This window comes from Mesocricetus auratus, unplaced genomic scaffold (assembly GCF_017639785.1).
Source record: "Mesocricetus auratus isolate SY011 unplaced genomic scaffold, BCM_Maur_2.0 Super-Scaffold_100003, whole genome shotgun sequence".
Lineage (NCBI taxonomy): Eukaryota > Metazoa > Chordata > Mammalia > Rodentia > Cricetidae > Mesocricetus > Mesocricetus auratus.
The window spans coordinates 113,674,278-113,700,657 of record NW_024429188.1 but is presented as its reverse complement, the minus strand read 5'-3'; the positions used below and the strand labels follow the sequence as shown (position 1 = coordinate 113,700,657).

The following is a 26,380-nucleotide window of genomic DNA, read 5'->3' as shown; positions in this document are numbered from 1 at the left end:
AATGTATGAAATATAAGCCCTCTTTGGCTGTGTCAAGTAATGTGCTGGAGGTGGCTTGGTTCACAGGAAATGATAGTATTTATCCTTCCCAAGTTTGCTTTCAGTGAGGCCATAATTGCTAATTTGTTGTCAGCTATAGTGGTATAATTTCCACTATGTGAATTGGAAAATGATAAAAATGAGGTGCTTTGTATTAACTATTTGGTAAAGGTGGTACACAAAAGGTCCGAGTATCAACCCAGGATCTTGAGGTTTTGCCAACTTTGCTTTCTGCAGTGGAAACTCTGAAAAGCCACAGAAGCACCTGAGCATCTGGGTAGATTTGGTTATTATCATCACGTTGGGGCTCTACACAGAGACATGCCTGTTTTGTAGCCACATAATTGATAAACTCGATAAAACATTGGAATCCCCCTGGATAAGGCAGCTGGCTTCCAGCTGTGGAGATTAACAAACAATGATTCTCCATATGAAAGAGTTATCCTCAGCTGAAAGCATCCACCAGGCCATTCTTCAGGAGGGTCTGCGTGCCTTTCTGCATGCTGCTGCTCACAGGCAACTGCTTGTATGCAAGCAGGCCTGTATTTGCTGCTGCAGCATCCCACCACCAACCCGTTAGCAGGTTTCTTTTGCTTTCCCTTTCCCACCTCAAAGTCTGATACAATCAAACAGCCAAGAAAATAGAGGTCATTGCCAAAAGAGTTTGCAATTTTGAATGATTTTTATTAAACACCATTAGTCTACACTGCACAGTTAATGAAACAGCAAAGCTCCAATCTCAGATGATTGACCATGGATCTGAAAAGCAGTTCAGTGTCCCCTAACCCAGTGTGAGCACTATAAATGATTCTTTAACATTTTATGTCAGAAGCAGTAAGGGGCATGAACTGCAGTCTGGCCTCCAAGGGCTTTCCCACCCTCCACCCCCCACCCACACCCCCCTCTGCCCTCCCCACAATGCAGTTTTCTTTTTGTTAAAAGATTACAGAGGAAAATGTGATGCTCTTGGTACAGAGGGCTTCTAGATTCATGAGGAGGGGAATGGAAAGGGAACTAACACTTTCTCTTTTGCTGGAAATATCAGATGGTAGGATTAACGTCTGAGAACAGCCTATCTGATTAGTCCCCTGCCAGGGTAAATGTTGATTATCAATACACAGATGCCATTTCTGTCACTGGAGTTTGCTAACACCAAAGAGAATGAATCAGAGTTTAATTATGAGAATAAGGCTGTGCGAGTGGAAATGTGAAACAACAACAGCAACAACAAGAACAACAATGACAAAGAATTGAGTCTGCCAGTTGTAACAGAACCCTGACAACTGGCTCAATATTTTTCCCCACAGAGTAGAGTTTGGGGGCACTGAATCACCCATTTGTTAGATATTGTGTAGCTATTTCAACTTGCCACACATTTTTCTCAGTGGGGATAGTGATGCTTCTCTAAGCAAGCAGTTCATTGCTTTACTGAGTAGTCCTACCCAGTGATCCAGTTTGGTTCTCCCACCTGCTAACTCATGCAGGTGAATTTTATTATGTCTGTTGAGAAGGAAGTAAGGGCTTGACCCTTAATACTTAATCAAGTCTGCCTTCAAAAGTGATTTTCAACTTCAAACTCTAACTTCAACCTCCGGGATCCAACTTCAGATAAAACAAAATCTGATTTAGATAGCTTCAGGTATAGTACAACTAGCATCTTTCCAAAGCAGACCAAATCCAATGTGTTTAACCATCCATCCACTTGGAAACTCAACAAAACATATTTTAGGCAATGGTATCTAATTTTGCTACTTTTGACTAAAGATTTGGATCTTTTCATTTCACTACCTGAAAGAAAAAAGATATATCAACCATAACTATTTAAAAAGCTGCAGAAGCTTGTCTCCTTTTTCCAATTATGTTGTCTGAATATAAAACTACTAGCTTTTCCCAATGAGATTATTAGGCAATTAACAGTCTATATGCTGGCTAACAACATGCTTACAAGTAAATTCTACCCCAAGGACCACACTACCAAACTCTTTTCAAATTAATCCTACCTACAAAACTCAGACAGTAATATGACAAAACCACTAAAAAATCCAAAGCTAATTAAAGGTACAAAACCAAGCCAACATCATAACACAAACTTGTCTGACTCTCTATAGTTGGAACTTGTGTGATAAATGAAGGCATAGTGCTGGCCCTACCTAGTTGTAGGACTGTGCTTATTTCTTGTATTTGTTTGGCAGGGGCGCTGTCTATTACTCTGCCCATCACCACACCTGCACAGACTTGTTTGGATGTGGCTCACTAAGCCTCCACCAATATCCAAAGGCACAATCTGTTACTGCCTTCCATATTTCTCATATCCCTCCCACTTAACTGGTATACTGAAGAGATTCCCTTGACAAAGTCCTCAATCTTTCAATCGTGCAGATAGCTACACACCCATGATGAACATCACCATTTGTACTGTGATGACCAGAGTGCCTAGGAAACAGTAAAAATTCTTAATAAGGAAACCAAAGACACCCCATCTCCAGGGATAGGAAGATATTCCATTCATCCTCCATGTTTAATTCATTTCTACAAGTGGGTCTACTAAATAATCAGTTGGTGATCCAGAGCTCAATTGCCACATTTGATAATCATACTGCTGACATGACACTTTTTATTCAGCCACCATAGATGACAGAGCATCTTCTTGCCTCCCTGTTGTATATAAGAAGATAAAACAAGTTGTGAAAATTAGAGCTACAAGTCTTTTCCCTATGTGGCAATTTGCTTGTTTCTATGGAAAACTGCCCCTACCATTATAATTTATAGTTTCTGGAAACTTAACTTCAAAAAGAATCTGTATGTAAATCTAGGATGGCCTAGGATTGTGGACTAGGTTTAATTTACAAGTCAAGCCAGTAGGTATCATTATAAAGCAATAACCAGGAAAGATTCCAGGTAGGCCATGGAAAACAGAGAACTGGAGTTACTGAAAGTCATCAGCTCATTTATTTCATGTGACACCCATCTGTGGTGTTTTGTCTTTCACGTTTTCATTTTCCTCATTTAAGAGGCATAGAAAAGGTTTAGGTTTCATTTGTGTGTGTGTATAAATGTAAGTGTTGTTGTTGAAACTGTAGACTTAGAGCTCAACCACATTGGGAGCAGAAATAGTTTAGGCTTCGGCAGCTAGGGTGCACATATCACCTGTAGAAACAGCATGGCTTTAGCAATTGCAATGCAACTCCCATAACTTTATTATACAACATAGGGCCTTAAACTCAAAAATGATTAGAGCAGAACTCAAATCTGGCTCTTTTGCAACTGCGGAAGTACCTAACCTTTCCAATGAGAGTACAGAGTGATTGCCTGCTGTTTTTAATCACAGACCTGCATAACTTGCTGTAGAAATCATACAAGTTTGCGTCCTTCATGTACGTATCTATTATTTATCTGGTCATAACTTAGTGAAGAGAATTCAATAACTCAGCAGAATAAAGGTTACATGGAATTATATGCCAGCAGGCAATTAGAAGTAACTAATGAATGTATAGTGTTTACTATTTCTGGAGACATTTTTCTGGTGGGCTGGAACACTGAAGAGGATATTTACAGGGTGATGTTTAGGGACATAAGATGAAAGTAGAGGATCAAAAGGAGAGATAGTCATAATTCATAAGGAAAAGCTCCACATTAGCTGAACTGTTCCCAAACTTCAGGAGAATTTGTAAGGGTCCCAGGGTGAAGCACTACCCCAAGATTTTTGTCATTTAAAAAGAAGAGTTAGGTTTTACTTACAGAGTTTAGTGTTTTCTTTCTAATTTTCATGTAAATGATTCATAATAATATAAACTTTAATAAGAATCAGTGATTGTATTTTAGCCATGATCTCCTGGAAGAAATAATAACAGAGTGGGAAAAGGAAAAAAGTTCTAGAAAATATGGATAATATTTGGAAAGTCCAGATAGAGAGGACATTAGGAAACTAATTGTACGTTATTAATTCTAGGAAGTGATAATTTGACTTTTGATTTCACACATTTGATATGCAAATCTATGAAAATACTTGACATTAAAGATTTGCCTACTGGCTACAAATGAGGCAGAGGCAAGAAATTCTTTGAGGGCTGTCCTTCAGTCCAGTCTGACTTCTCAAGTCTAAGATGAGTGTGATATTTTGATGACTAAGATGTGCATCTGTCAAACTGCTCCTTGTAAAAGGAACTTTGCACAAAGAGAATCCCAGGTAAGGAGTTGACCTGATGCCATAAAGTTATCCAAATGTTACTTCTCCTTCTCACCATTAAAATAGTAGGAAAATAGGTAATCATTAACAGGATGTTAACAAAAGAGTGTTCTGGTTGCAATAGTAGAATTCTTATGCTTGTACTTTTCTTGCTACTCCTGATTTTATAATATAGTTAAAATACAAAATCTATGAGTTGTGATAATGGAGATTCTCATGTGAAGATTTAGTTTGTGAGAATCACAGATAATGTTTAACAGTGGATTCTGAAATACATTCTTTTCTGGACCCAAGAGCATAGTTTGGGGAATGGCCACTGCTGAAATCTCTGCAGGTCCCTTGTTCACATGTATATTAGACCGCTTGTTTGAGTTCTCAGGAACCTCTCATCATCACATGTGCTTCTAATTCTTTGTTTTGAATCATGTGGATTTAAATCAATATTGTAGGAATTTAGATTCCATAAAGCACAAAAATAATGAGATATGAGAAATGCATATCAAATATAAAAAAACATACAGTTCTCACAAGTTGTAGTGTCCACTAACAATGACTTCAGTTTTATGCAGACATCAAAAATGCATAAAAACAAACATAACGAAAGAGAACTTTCCCAAATGAGTGGAGTTCCACCAGTGACCGTCCAGGCACTGGTAAAGGTAGGGGGTTAATGCTAGAGCTGGGAGAGTGCCCACTACAACAAATGGGCATCGATGCGCAGCCAACACAGTCCCTGGCGAACATAGCGGACTAGATTGGTCATGCTGCTGTGCTGGGTCAGAGGCCCCATCAGTGTATCCAGATCGCCAAAGAATTCTGAAAATCAGAGCAGTACATGGTCAAGCTTTTATTTAACATCAAGGAACCATGCATCAGATGAAAAAGCTTTACTTAATACCATAAATATTCAGTCATTGAAACATTTATTCAGTTTTTCATCCACCCATTCATATATTCCTTCATACAACCAAAATATAAAGGGCTTCTTAGGTTACCTATCTATGTATCTATCTATCTATGTACCTATCTATCTGTCTATCTATCTAATATCATCTATCCTTATGGAATTTATATATACTTATCTTTATATATGTATGAATTACACATATATAATATATATAATTAGTTTATGTTTATTGAAATCCAAAAACTTGACAACACAATGTTTGTGTTATTGCAATCAGTGAAACAAAACTAATTTAAATTTGTTAATTCATGGTAAGTATTTTTTAAAAAAAACTCTATCCTTTCTCAAACAGCATGTTCGAGAACATATTTGTTACATGATCTCTCTCTCTCTCTCTCTCACACACACACACACAAAACACACACATATTTGGCAACATATTTCTGTAAATGTATGAGAATATATTTGTTTGTAAAATATACAGAAAATACATAAATATAGTTGAATATTGTACATAGTATGTTTGTATAAAATATTTTATATAATATATATATGTGTTATAACATTTTAATGAAAGCTCCCTAATGCAATAAATAGATCCTGATAAGCATCATGATTTCTGTAATGCAAAAAATTTTATTTATATGCTATTAAACTGAAAATATATTTTCTTTTGGTCCAGGTGCACTTTTTTTCTGATCTTTTTTGACAGAGTATAGGAAACTCAAGTGAACCTGAGTATCAATTATGGCTATTATCATCCAGAACTAAATACATGTCTTGGAATAATCTGGGTTAAGAAGCTTTGCTACTGATTTCTTGGGGTAGAAAATGACCTGTAAGTATCCAGCACATGCCAACTTCTGCCACACTCTTGGGCATGATACTTCTGACTGACTTGGGAAATGGGATAGCCCTGAGGCTACATTACTAACTACTCACCTGTGTGACTAGAATGTCTGACTGGGAGCGGGGTGTATGTGAGAAAGACTGTATGGCATCTAAAAATTCCCTAGGCACCATTTTGTTCCATATGACTTATCTGATACTTTGTTCCAAGAGGGTTCACTGACATTTTTTTCTTGTTAGCTTCCCACAGAGTCAGCCTTCCACAAGAAACCATGCCTGTGCTGGGTAAGAATGAAGAACTCAAATTGAGGGCAGGGGTGGGACTGGAGGTATCCTAAAGTGGCTGAGATGTTCTTCTGCCTTCTTGGAAACCAAATTCTATGCATAGATTACATGTACTTGATTGCTCAGCAAATGATACTTTACTGAACAAAGCATTTATTCTTTATGTTACATATAACATATGGTTCCTTTGCCAGATATCAACTTAATTTCATTATGTGATACTTTCTAACCTGGGAAATGTAATAAAAGGAATTTCTGCTAACAAAGAAATAAATTACTTCTGGCATCTAAAATATCTTTTTTGGTAATACAATACTAAATAAAATATTAAAGAACTAGTCATTGCTGAATGAATGTGAGCATTATGTGAGTTAACACATCCTCTGAACATTCTGTGAAAAGCTGTCTCTGGAATTTTAAATTAAATTTCCAGGTCACCATTTTAATGACCACTTCAATGGAGTAATATATGTACCTAGGGCAGGAAAGGGGTATGACCTCTGGATCAAAAGGCAGAGGATAGCATCAGTACTTTGGCCTGTTTCAGCACCAGAACCTTCTGTAATAAGCTATCTGCAGTTGTGGGAATGGGCAGGCAGTTGCAGGGATGAAGGCTTTCTACCAAAACAGCCAACACTGCTCATTATCCATAAACACAACTCCCTGTGAGAAAGTCTTCTACATAGTTGTCTGAGAGGGATGTAGAGTTTCTATCTAAAGAGAAGCTCCTGAGTTATGTAATTTCTACTTATGCAAGGTAGATGTAAGAAGAATCATCAAATGCAAGCAGGTAATAAATGACATGTGTTAAAAGCTAAAGGCTGTGAATACAAAATTCCAAAATAGAGTCTCTTCCTAGTCCACTGCCAAGCCCAGTGGCAGCATCAACAACACGTATTCTCTCTGTTGGTACAGTGACAGTGTTGTTTTGATTCAATATTAGGCAGAGAATTTAGTAACTCCTTGGCTGTCTGTGCTAATGACAAGATTAGCACTATTTCACCCTAGTATCAGCACAGTCATCACTGCTCCTGGAAAGTTCTGCAATTAATTTAGAAGAAATTGCTTGAACAGATTTTGAAAGTAAATGCAATTTTAAAAGGAAATCCATAGATATTGAATCTTCCTCAAATGACAAATACAAAATAAGACAGATTAGAACCAGATAAACCAGACATATCTTAAGATGCCCAGGTCTTTGCTTGCAATTGTAGAGCATTTGTGGTTGTCTACTTGCATCTGGGTTTCCAGAAGTCAAGAAAGGAGGCTACATAAGAATTGCCTTTGTTCAGATAACTGAGTTCAAGCTTTTCACCAAAGGTCTCTAAATACATGCTACTGAATATGCTTTCTGGATAGGAAGAGTAGCCTATTGGTTTGAATTCAAATTCTGGATTCAGATACTTGCTGCTTCTAGCAAACTTAAAGATATCTGATAAACTGGTAGCACAGGTCTTTTATTACATCACTTTGGAAGCAGAGGCAGGCAAATCTCTGGGATTTCAAGACCAACCTGGTCTACAGAGTGAGTTCCGGGACAGCCAGGGCTATACAGAAAAACCCTAATGGGAGGGAGAGTGAGAGGGAAGAGTGTGCAAATATTTTAACTTCAAATATCCTCAGTGCTCAGTGTCTTCAACTATAAAATAAGGACAAATTAGACAGCAAAAACTAAACAGAGTAGTACACAGGATATAGCAATCTGTACAAACAGATATAACTACATGCATGTATTCTTAGGAGTCAATTAAAGTTGATAGCAGGTTCACAGTTAATGTCTCAAATTATTAAATGAGCTTTGGTGAGCATACAAGTGTGTGTGTGTTGCATATAAATGCATGCATTTCTATTTTTACACAGTTGTTACGGGGTGCATATGTGTTTGGGTATATGTGGAAGCCAGAGTGTCTCTGTCTCTGTCTCTCTGTGTCTGTCTCTGTCTCTCTCTGTGTCTGTCTCTCTCTCTCTATGTGTGTGTGTGTGTGTGTGTGTGTGTGTGTGTGTCTGTGTGTGTGTCCTATATCCTCTTTCTGATCTTTGAAAATTCATATAAATGCCTAGGAACTAGCACAACCCACGTCTACTCCAAGCAACCTAGATTGTGGAAGAGGCTAATTGCTCCCCATTATTAGTCATACTTCTATTACTCTAGCCTGTTTGTTACCTATTTCATGTTGATTCTAGTAGAGCCCCATAAGTTCCTACCTTGTTTGCATCTGGACTTTCTATAATGAAATTTATAGAATGAACCACAGCAAATTAATGGCCAGAGCAAAAGTGTGGTTTTGGTTTTACTTCACAATGATATTAGGTTGGTAAGGCTTTATTTGGAGTCTAAATGACGGCTGAGGTCATGAATGGTAGCAAAAGTCATCAATGGTTATTGATTTTTGTGAAACAGGGTTTCCTTTGCATTTGTTCTGTAGAAAAACTTGTGTTTCTATAAATAGGACCTTAATAGTCCTATAAGTGTGTGAAGAAATCCTAGCTGATGTTTAGTCCTTATTTGGAAATGCAAACTGTGTTGTTATATATTCATCTGTAGCTGATATGTATAATAAAGGTACATGACCTTAGTTCTACCTAACCTCTCAAAAAATAGACAGAAAACAACAAGATCTTTTTTGAATTACTCTTTTTGTCTTAGTAACCATTTCTCTATATGAACCTTGTCATTGAGTGAAATTCTGAAAATAACATGTCTTAAAGGAAAATAAATATTTAGGCCTTTACTAACTCTAAATGTAAAAATATGTCACTATTTCAGTCCTAAGCTAACTTCCTATCAACTGAGACATAGATATCAGAACTGAATAATGTAAGACTATTAGGTACAAGGGACCTAGTCCTTCAAAGCATAAGTGACTGAATCCTCATCCTTAAGCAAAGAGTAGAACATATAATCATACCTTTATTGTCTCTTGTCAGTTTGTCAGCCATATCCCAGTGTTCATAGCCCCGGAGCACATTACTGGTAATATTGACATGGCTAGCAGCCATATGGTGGATGCGCTGGGGGATGGTGACAGGACCATTGTTACAATTTCCCATTGTGTTAATGGGAGAAACATTGTTTAGAGACACTGGGGATGGAGTGTTCCTGGAGAATGGAAAGACATAGGCCAGGTTAAATTGGTAGGGAACAGTGATACAATCGTTTTAGACTCATACAGCATGGAGGATCCCTTGTCACAGTGGAATCTATTCAGAATACCTCTATCCAGAACAAAGTTTAGTGTGATAAAGATTTACAAAGCTTCAATTGAGTCCCCACATCTCAGTGCCTCTTCTAAGACATCTTATAACTCTGATCAACATCATAGATTTATTTGGAGACACTGGTGTAGGGGAAACCTATTGCCACTGCAGATCTATACCATCTGACTAGCCCACCCAGGGGGTATAGTGCTGGTTCTAGAATAAATCACCTGTGTTCATTTTCTAATTGGAAATACTGAAGTTCTCATTGTCTCAAACAACTGTAGAGCCCTCTATGTACACTGCTGTTTTTGTTTGAAAACAGAGAGAGGAAGATGGAGAGGAATAGGGAAAGAGAGAGTTACTTGGGTGAATCTTTCTCTAGCAATAATACCACTTACAAATGTAGCTCTTGCTTTGAGTATATATGACATGTTACAATGTTTCAAGAAAGAAACAGCTCAGAGCAGTGATGCTTATACCTCTTCAGAATGGCAACTGGCAGTTAGAAAACATGATGTGAAATATTGGTCTATCTTCAAAGAGTTTTGTGGAAACCACAGTGACAGTTCATCACAAAAACAGTTGGCACAATAAGCCAAGTGTATTTTTAAAGCCCCTCAAAGTGCAGCTTTAGAGAAGCTAGAAAAAAGTATGACTTTGAGTATCTGTTAAGGATTTTCTAAGATGTGCAAAGGAGGTGGGCTGTTGACTGGTGATTGTTTAACTTCATGTTGGTTTATAAATAGGAGTCTTCCAAGAGCTTATTTTTGACAGTTCCAGTATTTGGACACGTTTTGTTGAGTTCTTTGACAGCAGTAACAATGAGTTACCTGTTGTCTACACATAGCTTCAAAGTAACTATTTTCAGGACCTAAGCTTAGCATAGTGATGTAGACTTGCCTAAAGACAAGCCTGAATGCATGAGCAATCTCCTGGCCATGGCAGCAAGATCTATGCACCACTCATAGGGAGCCTTTTTTCAGCCATGCTTTGAAGCAACTTCCTGAATAGATGTATCCACTTTGGGCAGGACATCTTGAGGGAGTAAAAGAAATAGGCAGCACTATGTGGTGACACATTCCCATAGCTGCAGATACCTGAGAGGCTAAGAAATGAAGTTTGTTTAGGGTAAGGATTGGAAACTAACCAGTCTAGGCATCAAAACCAGATAAAGTCTCTTAGAAAAAAGCAAACATACACAACAGAAACAAGGCAGAATTATATTTAAGACTACATGTTTGAAGGAACCTCTTCTCCATGGAAGAGCATTGCCATGAAGCCCCATACCATGCTCCAATCCCTTACCAACTTCTATTATTGACAACTTTGTGTCTCCAAGGTTTCTCAGAGTCTGTGTCTGCTCATAGCTTAGAGACACACTTGTTTGGAGAATGGGTAACATACACCAAGATGCTGAAGTGCTGTTGACAAATTTTATGAACAACTGCAGCTGAAATCCTGTTCTTCAGATACATATAGATTTTTCCCACAGTCATGAGGGAAAGTTCAGGCATTTCTGCAAATGGAGTCTGTCTTATGGTATGTTCTATTCTTGGTAGAAAGGTGGATCTTCAAATTTCCTATGTATTTGTGTGGTTGAAGACCATGTAAGGGTTTTCACATCATGTTTATGAATTCTGAAATATTTTCCTGATTCTCCATAGCATGATTTATTCTCAAGGCAGGGATGGGATATGAGGATTCCTAAGCTAAGGAACATTAGCAAGCAGGGCTACTTAGTCATATAAAAATAAAATTCTTTGACATCACAGGTTACACATGCTAATTTATAATACTTTTTCTTTAGTGATTATCATTAAGTCTTAAATATTAGTTTATAGCTAGAAAACCATACATTCTCATTTGTAATCTTTAGAGTAAAATGGCAAAGCTGTCAGGAGACACATATTGAAAAACAAAATATAGGTGCTAGAATCCCAAGATTCTATGATTCTAACCCCATCTTACTACAAAATTGCTATGTACCACCAAGCATGTCCATTCTCTTTGACAGGCCTTACTTTCTTACACTGAAATAGCAGATTGGATTTAGTGTTTTCTATCATGTCTGTAAGTTGTAAGAAAAAAGTAAAGCATGTTTCTTTGCCTCATATATCTTGAAAAGTCTATTTTCATTCACACATTTAGTCTAAAAAAGATCAATTTCATAGAAGTAGCTGGTAGAATCATGGCTAATATAGGCTAAGAAAGAGAAGATGGGATAATTTGACAGCTGGTCCAGAACCCAGTTATTTACACAGGAGTAATAAGTTATAGTGTTCTACACACAGTAGGGCAAGTATAAGTTTTATAAGAACTTACTACATGTTTTTTCAGGAGAAGAATTCTAAGGTTACCAGCAAACAGAAATAGTGCATACTTAGGAACATGAAATTCTGATTATCCTGATTTGATCGTTATATACCATGTAATTTTATCAGATCATCACATTGTCCCCTTGGTCTCCTTTGACCTCATGGATTACATGGCCCCCTTCATTTCTCCTTGCTTGGAATCCTCAGTTGCAGATATTCCATGGCCTGCTCTGTCATCCTTTGCCAAAATCTTAGTCAAGATCGTTTCGCTGCTTCTCTTGCTCCAGGAAAATTTTCTCTTGCTTTTGTTTCTTCTATACAATTAACAATAATCTAGACTTATATAATAAAAACTTTAAGACTTTGAAGAAATAAATTGAAGATGACAGAAAGATATACAATGCTTATGGATTGGTAGGAACTTACAGAACATTATAATCTCCACTGAAATTTCAACTCAATTCTTCATTGAAATTGAAAAACAATCTTAGGTTTCAATTAGAAACACAGGCATGCACATATGCACACATAACAAGATAACAAAAGCAATCTTCAACAATACAGGAACTGCAGGAGGTACCACTATTCCTGATTTCATGTTACACTACAGAGCTATAGCAATAAAATAGCGTGGTACTGGCATAAAAACAGCCACATTGATCGATGTCAGAACTGAGATCCCAGATATAAATATACACACCCAGGGCACCTTGCATTTTGAAAAATAAGTAAAAAATACACACAGGAGAGAAGGCAGAATCTAACAAATTCTTCTGGTCAAACTTTATAGCTACATGTAGAAGAGTGAAACTGGAATATCATATATTGTTAATTATATTTCTCTTCTAATAGAACAGAATGCACACCAGGACTAGGATTTTCATCAGTTTCCTCCTATGCTATACCACAGCATTCTAGAACATTGCCTGTCAAAAAGCATATATTCAAACAATACCAATTGAATTTCCTTATTTTGTAACCATTATAAAATGCTCTTGAACATATAAAGAGAGCAATCTGCAATAGTATAATTGGTATTTGCTTGTAAAGGTGCAGTGCCCGTGCCACAAGCAACCCCGAGGTATTAGGAAAGAAAAACCAGATGTCCAGCTGTTTGTACTAAGAAGTGTCTTTATTTTGCAAGTGCCAAGAGGTCTCTCCCTTGTAGGAGGAAGCAGTCTTATATATAGTTTTACAACGCAGTAGAAAAACCCCAGGTGGAAGAGAGCATGTTTTCCTCGTGCTACATGTTGATGTCAGTGGGGCAATGCTGGGGCAGTAAACCAGGACTAGAAAACAGGATGCACCTGTGGCTATCAGCTGACAAACAACTCAGAGACCCTGTGGGGGCTAGGCCCCAACATAAAAGCATTGGCAGAATGTTTGCTATACTATAGGTTCTTGGCAAATGAAACAATGAATGGTCCCTTATTTAAAAGAAATACACAAGGGAGCTAGAGAGAGATGCTCATTGGATAAAGTGCTTACTCTGTGAGCATAAGGAGCTGAGTTCAGATCCCAACACTCACTTCAAAAGCTAGGCATGATGGGTAGCACCCATAATTTCAGTGCTGGAAAGTGGTGATAAATAGATTTTAGGGACTCCTTCTGTAGCCAATCTAGACCATCCGTGAGCTCCAGATTCAATAAGAGATTACAACTTTAAAAAACAAAGTTTCCTAGAACCTCCATCCAGTGACAGATGGAAGCAGAGACAGACACCCACAGCTAAACACTGAACTGAACTCCTGGAAACCAGTGACAGAGAGGGAGAAGTGATGAGCAAAGGTGTCAAGACTGGATTGGTGAATCCCAGAGAAACATCTGACCTGAACAAGGGGGAGATCTTGGACCCCAGCCTGACGGCTAAGAGGCCAGCATGGAACTGATCCAGACCCCCTGAATGTGGGTGTCAGTGAGGAGACCCAGGTTTTTGGGTAGTAGATCAATATTTATCCATGACACTCAAATTGACTTTGGGGACCCATCCCACAACGAGGGATACTTTCTCAATTTGGACACTTGGGGAAATCTTGGGCCCTCCCAGGAATGAAATGACAGACTCTAGAGATCCCCCAGGCAGGACCTTACCTTCCCTGGGGAATGGAGTGGGGATTGGGTCAGGAACTGGGGACCGGAGGGAGGGAGTGGGCATGGAGGGGAGGGAGAGGGATCTGGGACTGACATGGGAAGCAAGCTTGTTTCTAACTTAATTACACAATAAAAAATAAAGTTTCAAGTGATTAGAGGAAGATAAATGATACTGATAACTGGTCTCCAGACAAGTGTTACATTCATATACACATGTACATACACATACACTGCACACATGAATACACTGTTGTAGTGAAGGAGAAAAATTCATTATTCATTCGCAATCTAGAGCAGGGTGAGTTCAGAATAAGAGCTGTAAGATTTTGTGGAGCATGATTGGTTATGTCATCTCACTTTAAGAGATAATGATAGTAACAATAACCGTGGCAGCAGCAATAGCCACTGTTGTTTTGTTGCTATCTTTTGGTTTTGTTTTTTTATTTTTATTTTTTTGAACAGGGCACTGAGCATAGATATTACAGATTAATTACTATTATCACTAGCCTCCTGCCAACACAGATATTTGACTTGCCATTGTCTCATAGATTGGAAAAAAGACTTCAAAGTAGTCGGCTTCTTCCTGAGGGCCATGCTGCAAATTACACAGACATCAGGATTTGATGACAGGTCTGATTTCCTTTGAAGCCCTTTCTATATCAGAACTACCACACTACCTCAATCTTTCTGTGTACTTGACTAAATATTTCATCTGACATGTACCCTCTTCTATCATCATCTTTTTATCTGTATTGGTTGACTTTCAGTGTTCTCCCCAGATTCATGACTTTGTTCATACCACTATTGCCTTTCACAAGCTTGTATGTGATGGGGAGGTAGTTTTAGTTGCTATAGATGGTATTTGCAATGACCACCAGAACCCTTGCATTACTTGAACTGGCCAATGTCCAAACAAATAGAAAATTCTTTTTGTTTTAAACCGTTCAACAGAATATTCACCACTCACGTGTCTACCGAAACAGCTTTTAAGGGGACTTCAAACAAGTTTCTAAATTCAAATTCCAGTTGTTATCCCCACCTTCTTTTTGTTACCTTTCTATGAAATGTGAGATGCATGTCTAGCTCTTTAAACCCCTGCATAATGACTTCTAGAATTCTCTATCATGGATCCATAAATTTGGCCCAACTGCTTCTATGTGGCCTGTGAATTAGTAGTGATTGGAAAAGACAAGCAGTTGCAATTGATTTGATATGAGGACACACTAAATTTGCAATACAATTAAACTGTATATATAAAATATATATATATAATATACATGTATATTATATATATATAATCAAATTGATGGAGTTGAATTTCAAAACATCTACAAGTATTTTTGTTGTTATATTTTAAATTTTACCAGGAAATTCATTGTAGAAATTTGCTTCCTCTCCCCTTTTATTCTACATAATGTACTTGGTTATTCCTTGGGTCTACAAAGCCCAAAACAGGTATTATCATAGAAAATATTCTTGCTAGTTTTTCTTTACCCTCTAAAAGTATTTTTCTTCTCTTTTCTCCAATTACTTTTCTGGACATTTTTTCATAGTCTCAACAGGGATAGTTCCCACAAATCTATTCTCAAACATCTATTCATCTCTCCATGTGTTTTCCTGTGGTAGACTCATGCAAGAATAACATGTTCAGCAGTACCTCTTGGCAGGTCACTCTCCAATCACTAGCCAAGTGAGATTTTTAAGGCAGGGGTGCTGCCTGGAAGGTGCTGTGTGAGGCTGTTGAAGGAGTACACCATTCTTACTAATTGGGAAGCTAGGCTATCTAGTATTGGCTTGAGATAAGAATGCTTGTTTGGATAAGCCCAAACACCCAAACTCTTTCTACTTGTCTTCCATAGGATTTTTCTTTATACTTTTAACTTCCCTCCACTGAACTCTATTCTTCTTTGGTACAGAGATTATGTGGAATTCATCTCAGATTCCATCTGTCATACAGGGCCTGGTGTGGAGAAAATGGATTTGAAGTAGTTGCCAAAGAAATGTGATGTCATCATTGTGTGATTATTTGGAGTGGCCTCATTTAAAAGCATTACTGTCAACCAAAGGGAGTGCAGACTGAAGTTGCTAGATAAGCATTGTGTGAGTCTTTTAATGTGACCTCACAAGCTTAGAATGTATTCTGAGTCCCTCTATTTCAGAAAAAGAAATTTCCAGTGCTTCTTTACTAAGTGATCACCTGACCTTGTCCTTACGTTATTCCGTAGTCAGAGAAAAATACCTTTCTCTGGGCCTGTCAACGGTTATTCTTCTTTTTCTGAACTGCCAGAGAGAGAAACATATTTCCTTTTCGTTTGTCAAGAGTAAGAACTAATTCAACAATGGAGCAGTGCTTCCTTTTAGTGCAGTAATCGAGCTAATGTGTAGTTTTTAATGGATCTGTTCCCTCACTTTGAATGGTTTTATGATCTCAAAGTAGAGTCCAGTGGCCTATTGCTTTTGGAGTATATTTTGTAGATATTTACAGAGTGACAGTGGAGGCTATTTTACTCATGAGGAGGACGTTTTGATCTGAGATGCAAGATTTGGGTTTTTCGGGGTTTTTCTTCGAGACAGGGATTCTCTATAGCTTTGGAGGATGTCCTGGAACTCTCTCTGCAGACCAGGCTGGTCTTGAACTCACAGAGATCCACCTGACTCCGCATCTCTATTGCAGGGATTAAAGGTTTGCACCACCATTGCCTGGCAAGATGCAAGAATTTTGAGACAATAAAAATGGCAAAGGCAGTTAGCTATAACAGGCTCATTGTGAATGTGTCCATTGACATTTACTTTTTCTTACTACACTGGTAGGAAATGAGTTGGAAGGGATGGGAAACTTTTGAAACCAGAGGTGAGATGCCTAGTAATAATTGCCCTCTCTAAGGATCTTCTTCTCTGTGGCCCCAGTTGGCATAAGACCTGGCCCCTTTCATTCAGTGGGAGAAGGGCAAATCCAGAAGGTGAGGGGTCCATTTCATTTAATCAGTGAGATGTGTGCAGCCTCAGGTATACAGCAAGAGTCTCCTTCAGACGCTCACTGTAGGGTTGTGAATTCTGCGGGGCTTGGGGGGACTCTAAATTGTTAAGGTTCTAAATAAGGCTGTAAGTCTAGGGATGTCCATGAGTCCATGAGGCCATACATCCTCATCAGAATACATAATTTTATATTTAGGTCTAGGTGTTTCCATATTGATATAAAAATCTTCATGAAGACCCAGATAATTGGCTAAGTACCTTCACATTTTTAACTCTGTTATGACTTTGGTTTTATTAAACATCACTTAACATTAATCAATGTATATTTCATTGACTTTTCATTACCAAGTGAATCACTGATAAATCATTACAGTGAATTTAACTTTATCCCACCTCCCAGAAATGCCATGTGGCTTGTTATCCCTTTAGCAGGTATTTTATGGCCATAATTTAGCTTACAGATCTTTAAGGAACCACATCAGATGAAACTTTTCTGTCTCTCTATCAGCTGAAGTCTGGCTAGAATTCTGTGTGCACAAAAAAAAATGACTGCCATCTTGAAATTGTCCTTCACTCTTGAGCAATCAATGCAAAATATGTGAGGTATATCAAATCATTCATTTTCATGAAAAAACAATTTTGTGATAGAATACTTACTTTCCATTGCCTCCCCAAGGAGATGGTATCTGAGCGACTTTTGAAGCATTTTGCTAAAAGGGAAAGAAAGAGAGGGAAATAAGGACATCTATTTTGTGTTTATTAATTCAGAAACAGATGCAAGTGTGATTTAGAGTACATTAATACTGATTACAGCATTTTGGGATGCACAACTTGGATGTATGTGCACATCAGCACACCATGACGCACACTCGATGAAAATAGCTGGTTAGGATAATTGGTGGGCTCCAATCAGGACCATAAAAGTCACTTGATGAAAGATCTTATATACTAAAAGGCCCAGTGAAATCAGACTCAGTTCTCCGAAAGTGGTTTAATTATCCTCATCTGAAATTTATTCTGCAAAACAAGTCCTTCGGAGTACAAGTAAGATTTTCACCTTTAACTTTAGTTGCAACCTTTTCCCATGGGATGCAGATTTGTCTGTTATATTTGATATTTAAGGAAGATGTCAGAACCAAGCAATACATTCTTGTTTGCCTGTTTGTTTTCAGGAGTCATTGTGATTTGTGGTCTTTGTGTGCAAATTTCCATGGCTGATGGTTTTCCCTGTTTAGCAAAGAAATAGTCCAGGGCTGCATTGTAATGGAAGTTGGAACTCAAAACCTCATATTTCTCTGTCAGAATCTGGCTGATTTAAAGTACTGGCTTCCTGGGGATAGGGGCTATTGTTGTTTTGTTTGTTTGCTTCCAGTCACACTCTTGTGGTTGAGAGAAAATCCTGATATTCAGCACAACACCTCCATGAAAGGGCAGGGATCAAGCTCATAGTGACAGGAATCTGAGTCATGACAAGGCTGCTTTTGGCAGTTGGAAACAGGATGCCTTCTGGCCTCTAGTCCCGCCCCCTTTGCAAAAGGAGTATTTGAGAAGGAGAATCAGCATTTTCTAGAGTCCAGTAAGAATTCAGTGCTACCCTGGTATCACGGAAAGCTGGAAATTGTGTGCATTCTGTAGACCTGATTCTGTTTTAAACCTAAATGAGTACAACACATGTATAGGCAGATAGGTTACTTAGCATCTGTTTGATGTTTTCCAATTCCCTGACAGGACACAGAGGACAGATAGTAGGACAGTGGCTATCAGTGAGTTGACAAACCCAGCAGCATGAGAATTACTTGGAAACTTGCTAGAAAAGCACATTCTCAGGCCCCAGCCCAGGACACTTGTTTGAGAAATAGGACCTGACACTCTGGTTTTATGGGTCCTCTAGGAATTTTAGACGCCTGATGAAATTCAAACTCCACCTTTCTACAGTGCACTGTGAGAAGGTAGACATAAGAAAGGACTGGTGAGCTGTTGTATGAGATCTCTTTTCAACCACATGAGCACTTAGCTTCGCAGCATTATATTGGCACCACCTAGTAACTAGGGATCTTGCTCATGTTCCCAGTTAAGTACACACTATCATCATTCAGATATACACAGTACTCTAGTACTCACAGGATATTCGTGATGTAGTTCACTTTAGACAACCCAGATAACCTTTAGATGCAATGTGGCCAAGTGGTCTCATGTACTTGACAAAAAGTCATTTTCCTCTGAGGACAGGACAAAAAAAAAGAGCACTAACCCAGCTCAATTGTAAATTATGGCCAGTGTTAGTAGGCAAAAGTCATATTGTAGCACAGAGCAGCCAAGACTCATACCAGGCTCCTCCTTGGATTTTTATGTGGGTTCCCTCCCAAATACTGGCATTGCATTTTGTGATTATGTCTCTTGCTTCTTTGTAAATTAAAAACAAAACCAAAAAAAATAAAGCCACCCAACTCCAGTTTCCCACAGGATAACTTTGTCCATTTGTTTCCTATGGTAACCAACAAATTCAAATTCCTTAAATGGAAACCACAGCACTGCAAGATTTCCCATGAGTAAAACATCTTCACCTAGTTAGCTATGGTGACTTCTGTTCCTGCTGAAGGATTTCTTTGCTGTCCTTTTTAAACACCCAGACACAACTTATGGCCACCTTGATGGAAAACAGAATACATCTCCAATAACTGCAATCAAGAGACTGCCACAGGCCATTTGCACTGCTGTACCTTCTCACATGGGAATCAGAAGACTGTGGCCAGCTGAATTAAAAGAGGGTAGGCCTATGGCAGTATCTATTTTCTCTTAGTCATCTGATATCTGGTAACATGCCTAGCATGTTTCATTAAGGTTTTGATAACTCTTTACCTACCAATCATACAAAATAAGAATTACCTTAAAATATTCCATCAGTGATCTGGAGTACTTCATAGCATGATCCTTCTTCAGTTTAAACATCCTCAAATAGAGAAGTGACAAACATCGGTAGCTGGGTGAGGATAAAAGGATTAATTTAGCAACAATGCCACATGGAGTCTATACACTGTTAAATACACAAATCCTTATTTTGCAGTCACTTGTCTAATCTCATATTGAGGAATGTGTAAATAAAGACACTTAGCAAATGAAGGTGGAATTATTAAAATCCCATTTTGATAAGGGTATAAATTGAAATGCGTGTAGATGTATAGTCAGTGACTGAAGAAATCCATTAGTTATCCTTTAACACTTCACTGGAAAACCAGAATAATGATCTGGGGTAAGCTGCTTAAGTAGATGTGGAGTGTTCACATCCCACTGCAGCATTTCAGCAGTTTTCTTGTGACCTCCTTGGAACTCACCATAATACTGCTAGCTTTTTGTCCCCATCAGAAGCCAAGGGGCTTGCAAAGTTCTTCAGCCTCATCGCATACCTTTAGAGAAAAAAAAGAAATACCTAAATGGGATCTTGGTCCTTCAAAATTCTGATTGCCTAAATGACTTGCCTTCCTGCTTTTTCATTAAGGCAGAAGCCAGACTAGTCCTTTTCTGGAACCATATAGAAAAGGCTGATCCGCACAGCATAATGAGACTTTATGTGACATCAAGAACCTAACTCTACAAAAGCCAGTTTGATCATAGCTTCATGTTTCTGGCTATGTATAAATGCTGGCTGGCAAAATATTGTTTCTGTGAGCTTGCTAGGTAAACAGTATTATTGGTTTTATATGCAAGTTAGGCAAGTATGTTAGTCTCAGTTCACTTTATAACAGATGAGGCAATAATAAAGAAGTGTGTCTGACATCGGCTAAGGAGCCCTCAATCAGGTAAAAACTCTTTTCTAATGGCTCAAGCTTTGTGCACGTTTTTTAAAAAAAAGTGCACACATGCATGCATATTTGGTGTGTGTGTGTTAAACAACTGATTACGTAGCATTTTAAAGCCTAAGCAACCCTAATTTATGGGACTTGTATATTTGCCTTTCCATTTTTTAATTGTCATTGTTCCATGCTGCAGTGATAAAAGACCAAGTAGTTCTCCTTTCTTTTTTATTTTTTCCTTCTAGTTGAGTACATCTCATTCTGAATGTTCAGACTTGAGAAATCAATTCATTGCGTAAAATCATTGTCTGAGCTTTAATACAATTTCACAGGTACTTATAGTAGAATAAGTAATTGAGTTCACTGTGGCAGAAAAATGAAGTACACGTGCAGGCTGTCTGGGCTAGTCCTCCTTTATGGAATGCAATAGAGAGCCTATCATGTCCTCTTACTTGCCACTTATAACAGCCTCTCCAGAACACCAGGAGCCCTGGATCATCCCCACTCAAGACTTTGTATTTCCTCAGCATTCTATCTGCACTGCTTTCATGAAAACTTCTCAAAATCTGTTGAGTGAACATTTTCAGCAGTGGGGATCGCATACTTGATGCAGGAGCTTTCTGTTGTTACAATGGCATAAAGTGGTATTTTTATATTGTAATATGTCTTACTTTCTTAGACAGTTGGATTACTGAAATGTCAGTCATTGTGGAATATTCCTGCTTTCACAAATACATTTCTATTGTAGATTACCAGGGTTCAGAACAACTCTAATTATTTGAAAGAAAATAAGCAGGAGTCTCCCTGTATAGCCAGCATATTGTTGGAAAGAGAGCAATAAAAATCTATTCCATATAATATTGTACTACTAAACTCTATATCCATATAGCAGTTATCCCCTAATTACAACCACATTTGAGAGTGACTTGATGGTGGATTTTCAATTGCTGAAATGGGCCTGAAGACCTAGTTCATTTCAACTCATTTTATTCCCAATAGAAATTCCTCTAATTAAAATATGCACATCACAGAAAATATGATAAATAAAGAGTATAGAGAATACAGAAATGAGTTCGTACAAAAATGGGGAAACTCTAAAAGGAATAACCCTTTGTGAATTCTAATGAAGTCCATGTATTATACCAATGACAGGGCCCTGGTTGTGATACTGAATTTCAGTTACAGAGGATGTTACCATTGGAGGAAATGTGGTGAAGGGTACATAAATTCTATGTATTAGTTCTTAAAATTGCACGTGAGTCTTTAGTAACCTCAAAATAAAATTTAAAATAGTGACATTAGAGAGAATGTCAATAAATTCTGTTAGCTGTCACCAAGATTCCACTAAAATATATTTCTGTTAGTACTAATATATCATGGAATGAGAAATTATAGCTTTTTTACAAGTAAGGAAAATATTTTTAGAATAATTATTTAATGATTTGCTTCAAGCTTTTACCACAGAATGAAATTTGGTGTCTGGCTTGTGAATTTTAATCATTGTTATTCTTAAATTTGAGGGTTTCTGCACAAGTTTATGTGCACCACATGCTGCATGCAAGAAGCCCACAGAGGCTGGAAGACAGTGTTGAAAGCTCTGGAACTGGAGCTATAGGCAACTCTGAGCCTCCCTGTGTGTGCTAGGAACAGAACCTGGGTCCTTTGCAAGAGTAGCAAGGGCCCTTAATTCTTGAACCATCTCTACAGCCCCTGTTTGTGTACTTTTAGAAGAGCAGTGATTTCACTAAAAAGTAATAAAGAAAAATTTGTAGAGAAGGAAAAGACCCACAATGTCACCCTTTCACAATTACAGCTACGATCTTATTTTCTTCCACTTTGTTTTAGAGGCACACACATTTTTCTCATATTGTAATTTATATATAATTATGCAGCATGATTTAAGTGTTGTGAAGTACCGGAGATCAACTCCGTGGCCTCCCACAGGATAGGAAAACATCTACCACTGAGCTCAGAGTTTTTCCCCCACATGATCGCATTGCTGTTTAGCCCCAAATAGACACACAGGGACTTACATTAATTATAAACTGTTTGGCTGATGGCTTAGGCTTCTTATTGACTGCTCTCTTAATTATTAACCCATTTCTATTAAACTGTGTATTTCCACATGCCCTTCTCTTACCGGAGAGTGCCCGGGCATCCTACCTTCCCAGTAGCTACATGGCATCTGCCTGGTAGCTACTCTCTGTGTACTCGCCCCAGAATTCTCCTTGTCTGGAAGAATTGCCTACACTTTCTGTCTGTCTACTGGCCAATCAGTGTTTTATTCATAAACCAATGAGAGAAACATATATACAGAAGGATATTCCCCATCACTGAGTCCTGGCTTTTACATTAATACGATTTCACATCTTCATGTCATTGTTTAGACTTCATCATTAATATGTGTCAATTGCTGCAAAACATTTTGAATGGTCTATGACAAAAATTAATTACTCTCCTATTACTACTTTTTTACTTCTAATTGAATGTTGTTACATGCATTCATATGGGTGTATCTATCTACCCATATATATGTGTATGTGTGTGTGTGTGTGTGTGTGTGTTCTACTCATACAGTTATGTTTTTCTTTTTTCCTTTGTTTTGCTGTTCCCCTGTTTTATTTAGTAGACTGAAACTTTTAGATCAAAATAAACTGAACAGTATCCCAATAGTTCTTTTAACTTTACTGGAGTTGCCTCCTTGTCTTGTTTGAAGCTATGGAGTATTTGGAGGAGGGTAGGGCCCGTTTGATTGTTTTGTACAAAAAAGGGAAAGTATAATAATTCTGCATTGTGAAAATGCCCTTAAGGAAATTCATGTTTTCAGAAGTTGAAATCCTATGTCCAGAGATATAAATGTGTTTCTGTTGCTTTTTTTATATAATTCCAAATTGTTTGCAATTTTCAATGATGAATTTCTATTCTTTTCAGCAGTAGAGGAGTGGCCTACAATATGATTTTCTTTTTCTAAAATGAGATGTATTAACAATGTAATATTTTCTTGCTAACATAGTGCAGTTTATTTGAATTTGCATATTTACATGATTCAAGGAACACAAATTGTTTGTTCATTGTTCATTCACTTTTGCCAATAATTTTGTATTATACTTTTCCCAGAATTCTTCTCTTATATAACTTCAAAAATTATAGGTATTTTGACTAATAAATCAATTTCTCCTTGAAAGCTACCAAAAGCTTGTGGCACTGATTGTTTCCACAATGAATAAAATAAGCTGAAGATGAATATTTTCCTTTTTCTGGTTCCTATGTCTCGGCATAGCTCCAAGACAAACATTTTGAGTGAGAGTATGGGCAAGACTATATCTTTCCTTGGAATCAACCTTTGTTTATTACTCTAAAATTTGTGATAGTAATATATGAAGAGAATAGTGGGTAAAGGGAGAGTAGTGGGAACAAGAGAAGGTAAGGGAGGAATACATGATGTACATTTTCTTCCATGTACAGAAATTAGATTTAATTGTAAACAAATTAATTACAAATATGTGTTTTGTTTATATATTTTATGTTACATAACATGAAAGGTGAAAGAAAATTATTTTAGAAGAGGAAAGGAACCAGACAGAAGGGGAAGGGAAAGGGGAAGGAGGCAGGGGCAATATGAGCAAGGTACCACAAGATCTATATGAAAATATAGTGAAATGTCTTACTTCATACACTTAAAAAATCATGGAGGGCCTTACCCTCCCTGTGGAATGGAGTGGGGATTGGGTGGGGGGCTGGGCGTACTAGTGGAGAGGGGCAGGCATGGAGAGGAGGGAGAGGGAGCTGGGACTGACATGGGAAGCAAGCATGTTTCTATTTATCATATATTTAAATATATAATTAAAAAGTGTTTACAAATTAAAAAAATTCCGTTCTGTCGTTTTTATAATAGTTTTCTCTTTTTGCTTTTTAGAATACTTTCTTTGGGAAATTCTCAGTGTAAGTCTGGTCAACGCTTGTTTGAAGGCTTCGTACAAATATCTGAAGCTATTTAACAGTTTATGTAGAAAAAAGCAAGATAGTAAAAGGCAAGCCTTGCATTGCTATGAAATGGAGCTTACAGGAAGAGAATATAAGAATCTCTCAGATAAAGAATTGCTTGCTCAGCTTAAACTAATATGGTGGTTGGTGGATATTGCTCAGTGGCAGAGTACTTACACAGTCAGAACACGTGTTTAGGTATCATATTCAATATAAAAATGATCCTTTTGCCCATGCAATGAACTGTGGTACATGTCTACTATTTAGGGAGAGGTTAATTTCCTTTCCTAAGATTTTCAAGTCACTGGAAAAATTAGTGAGTATTTCTTCCTCTAACTCCTTTTTCTTTAATGTTTGATTTCCAATACATTCCCAATACATACCAAGACATCAGAAATTTTCATTAAAATATGAATACAATAATATACACAGTTAATATATTCTCCACCACTATCTTCATTTATTATTGACCTTCAGTCCTGCCAACACTGTATCTGAATTTCTTATTCCATATGCAAAAAATTCTGTGGTAGACTTATGACCTTAAATACTGACTTTTTGCACATATGCAATAGTCCATGTTTAGAGACCAAAAGACAACTTGTATAATGGAATTCTTCCCTTTCTGGGTGTGGGCTCTTAGGACCAAACTCACATTGTCATTTTCAGCAGCAATCACCTTTAACCTACAGAGATATCTTGCCAGCCCCTCCTTCCTTTTATAATAACCCAAACAGAAGGCCTTAGAAAATATGGCTCTTAATAGAAATCTGGAGAACACAAGTTTGTTCTGAAAAGGCAAGTTAATGCCACATGATAAAATGATTATACTTTACTTTCACCTGCGACATCTTAATTTCCATTTAATGAATATTACAAATTATCAGGCTCACATTATAACCTCTGAAGGGGATAATTTATAAAACACTGTCCATCAATTATAAATATTCTATGGCATTAATAAAATGGCAGGAACTAATTGCAGTGACTTTTGGACACATTAATTGTGGAAATGATATTTAATCAAAAAACATTAACAGTTTCTTACTCTGCATAAAATTACTTTTACAATATAACTCTAGGAAAGCCATTTACCGGAGGAGCTCCACAGTCTCTGAATACATGGTATATGGGGACTTTGCTTCCAGAGGATCACGTTCCATGGCATTGCCACATTCAGTGAAGGAGAGGGCTGCATCAGCATAATTCACGGCTTTGCCAAATTTCTCAAACTGAAACAGGAAAATGACTGTCAACATGATAGTCTTTCTTTAACTTCATATAAAGGAATAATTCACAACATTGAGTATTTGTCCTCATTCTTCGGGAAACACTTAACATTCAATAGAGGTACTTTGAGTGCTTACCACTGGGGATAGGAGGCACTTAAGAAGATACAGACTAGAGATACTTCTAAGCATCATAAAATGCAAGGGGTACCTCTACAATGGAGAACGTGATGTTCTAAACATTCAGCTGAGAAACCCTGATATGGGGAGATGACAGTGTGCAAATTTGTATTAATTATGAAGGAACTGGTTTAATGCTCTATTGTACTGACCTTGTGACTAGCTGAGAAAAAGGAAAATGCAGCCAAGGCATCAAAATGGATTGTGGCACCATTGTTGACCAACCAGGATCTAAATTAATACCTTGACTAGCTTCTAATCACAAAAATGCACTAAACTGAACACAGATCAAAGTGTCATTTAGTGAGCTCTTGCAACCGATCTCTGTTTCTGTTATCTTCACAGTC

At 37.6% G+C, this 26,380-nt stretch overlaps 1 protein-coding gene across 3 annotated transcripts in view; it reads right to left on the bottom strand.

Annotated features, from left to right (window-relative positions):
* Positions 1-942: 942 nt before the first annotated feature.
* The window catches only part of Aff2 (AF4/FMR2 family member 2), a 514,115-nt gene continuing 488,677 nt past the window's right edge, over positions 943-26,380 (bottom strand). For all 3 annotated transcript variants that reach the window (XM_005085893.4, XM_040744698.1, XM_013125099.3), the window contains 6 exons: positions 25,720-25,856; positions 20,182-20,253; positions 19,736-19,829; positions 17,507-17,559; positions 9,176-9,366; positions 943-5,041 (listed from right to left, as the gene is read on the bottom strand). In XM_005085893.4, the coding sequence (XP_005085950.1) occupies positions 4,920-5,041; positions 9,176-9,366; positions 17,507-17,559; positions 19,736-19,829; positions 20,182-20,253; positions 25,720-25,856 (669 nt within the window). In that variant the 3' untranslated portion in view covers positions 943-4,919. The remainder of the gene's footprint in view (positions 5,042-9,175; positions 9,367-17,506; positions 17,560-19,735; positions 19,830-20,181; positions 20,254-25,719; positions 25,857-26,380) is intronic.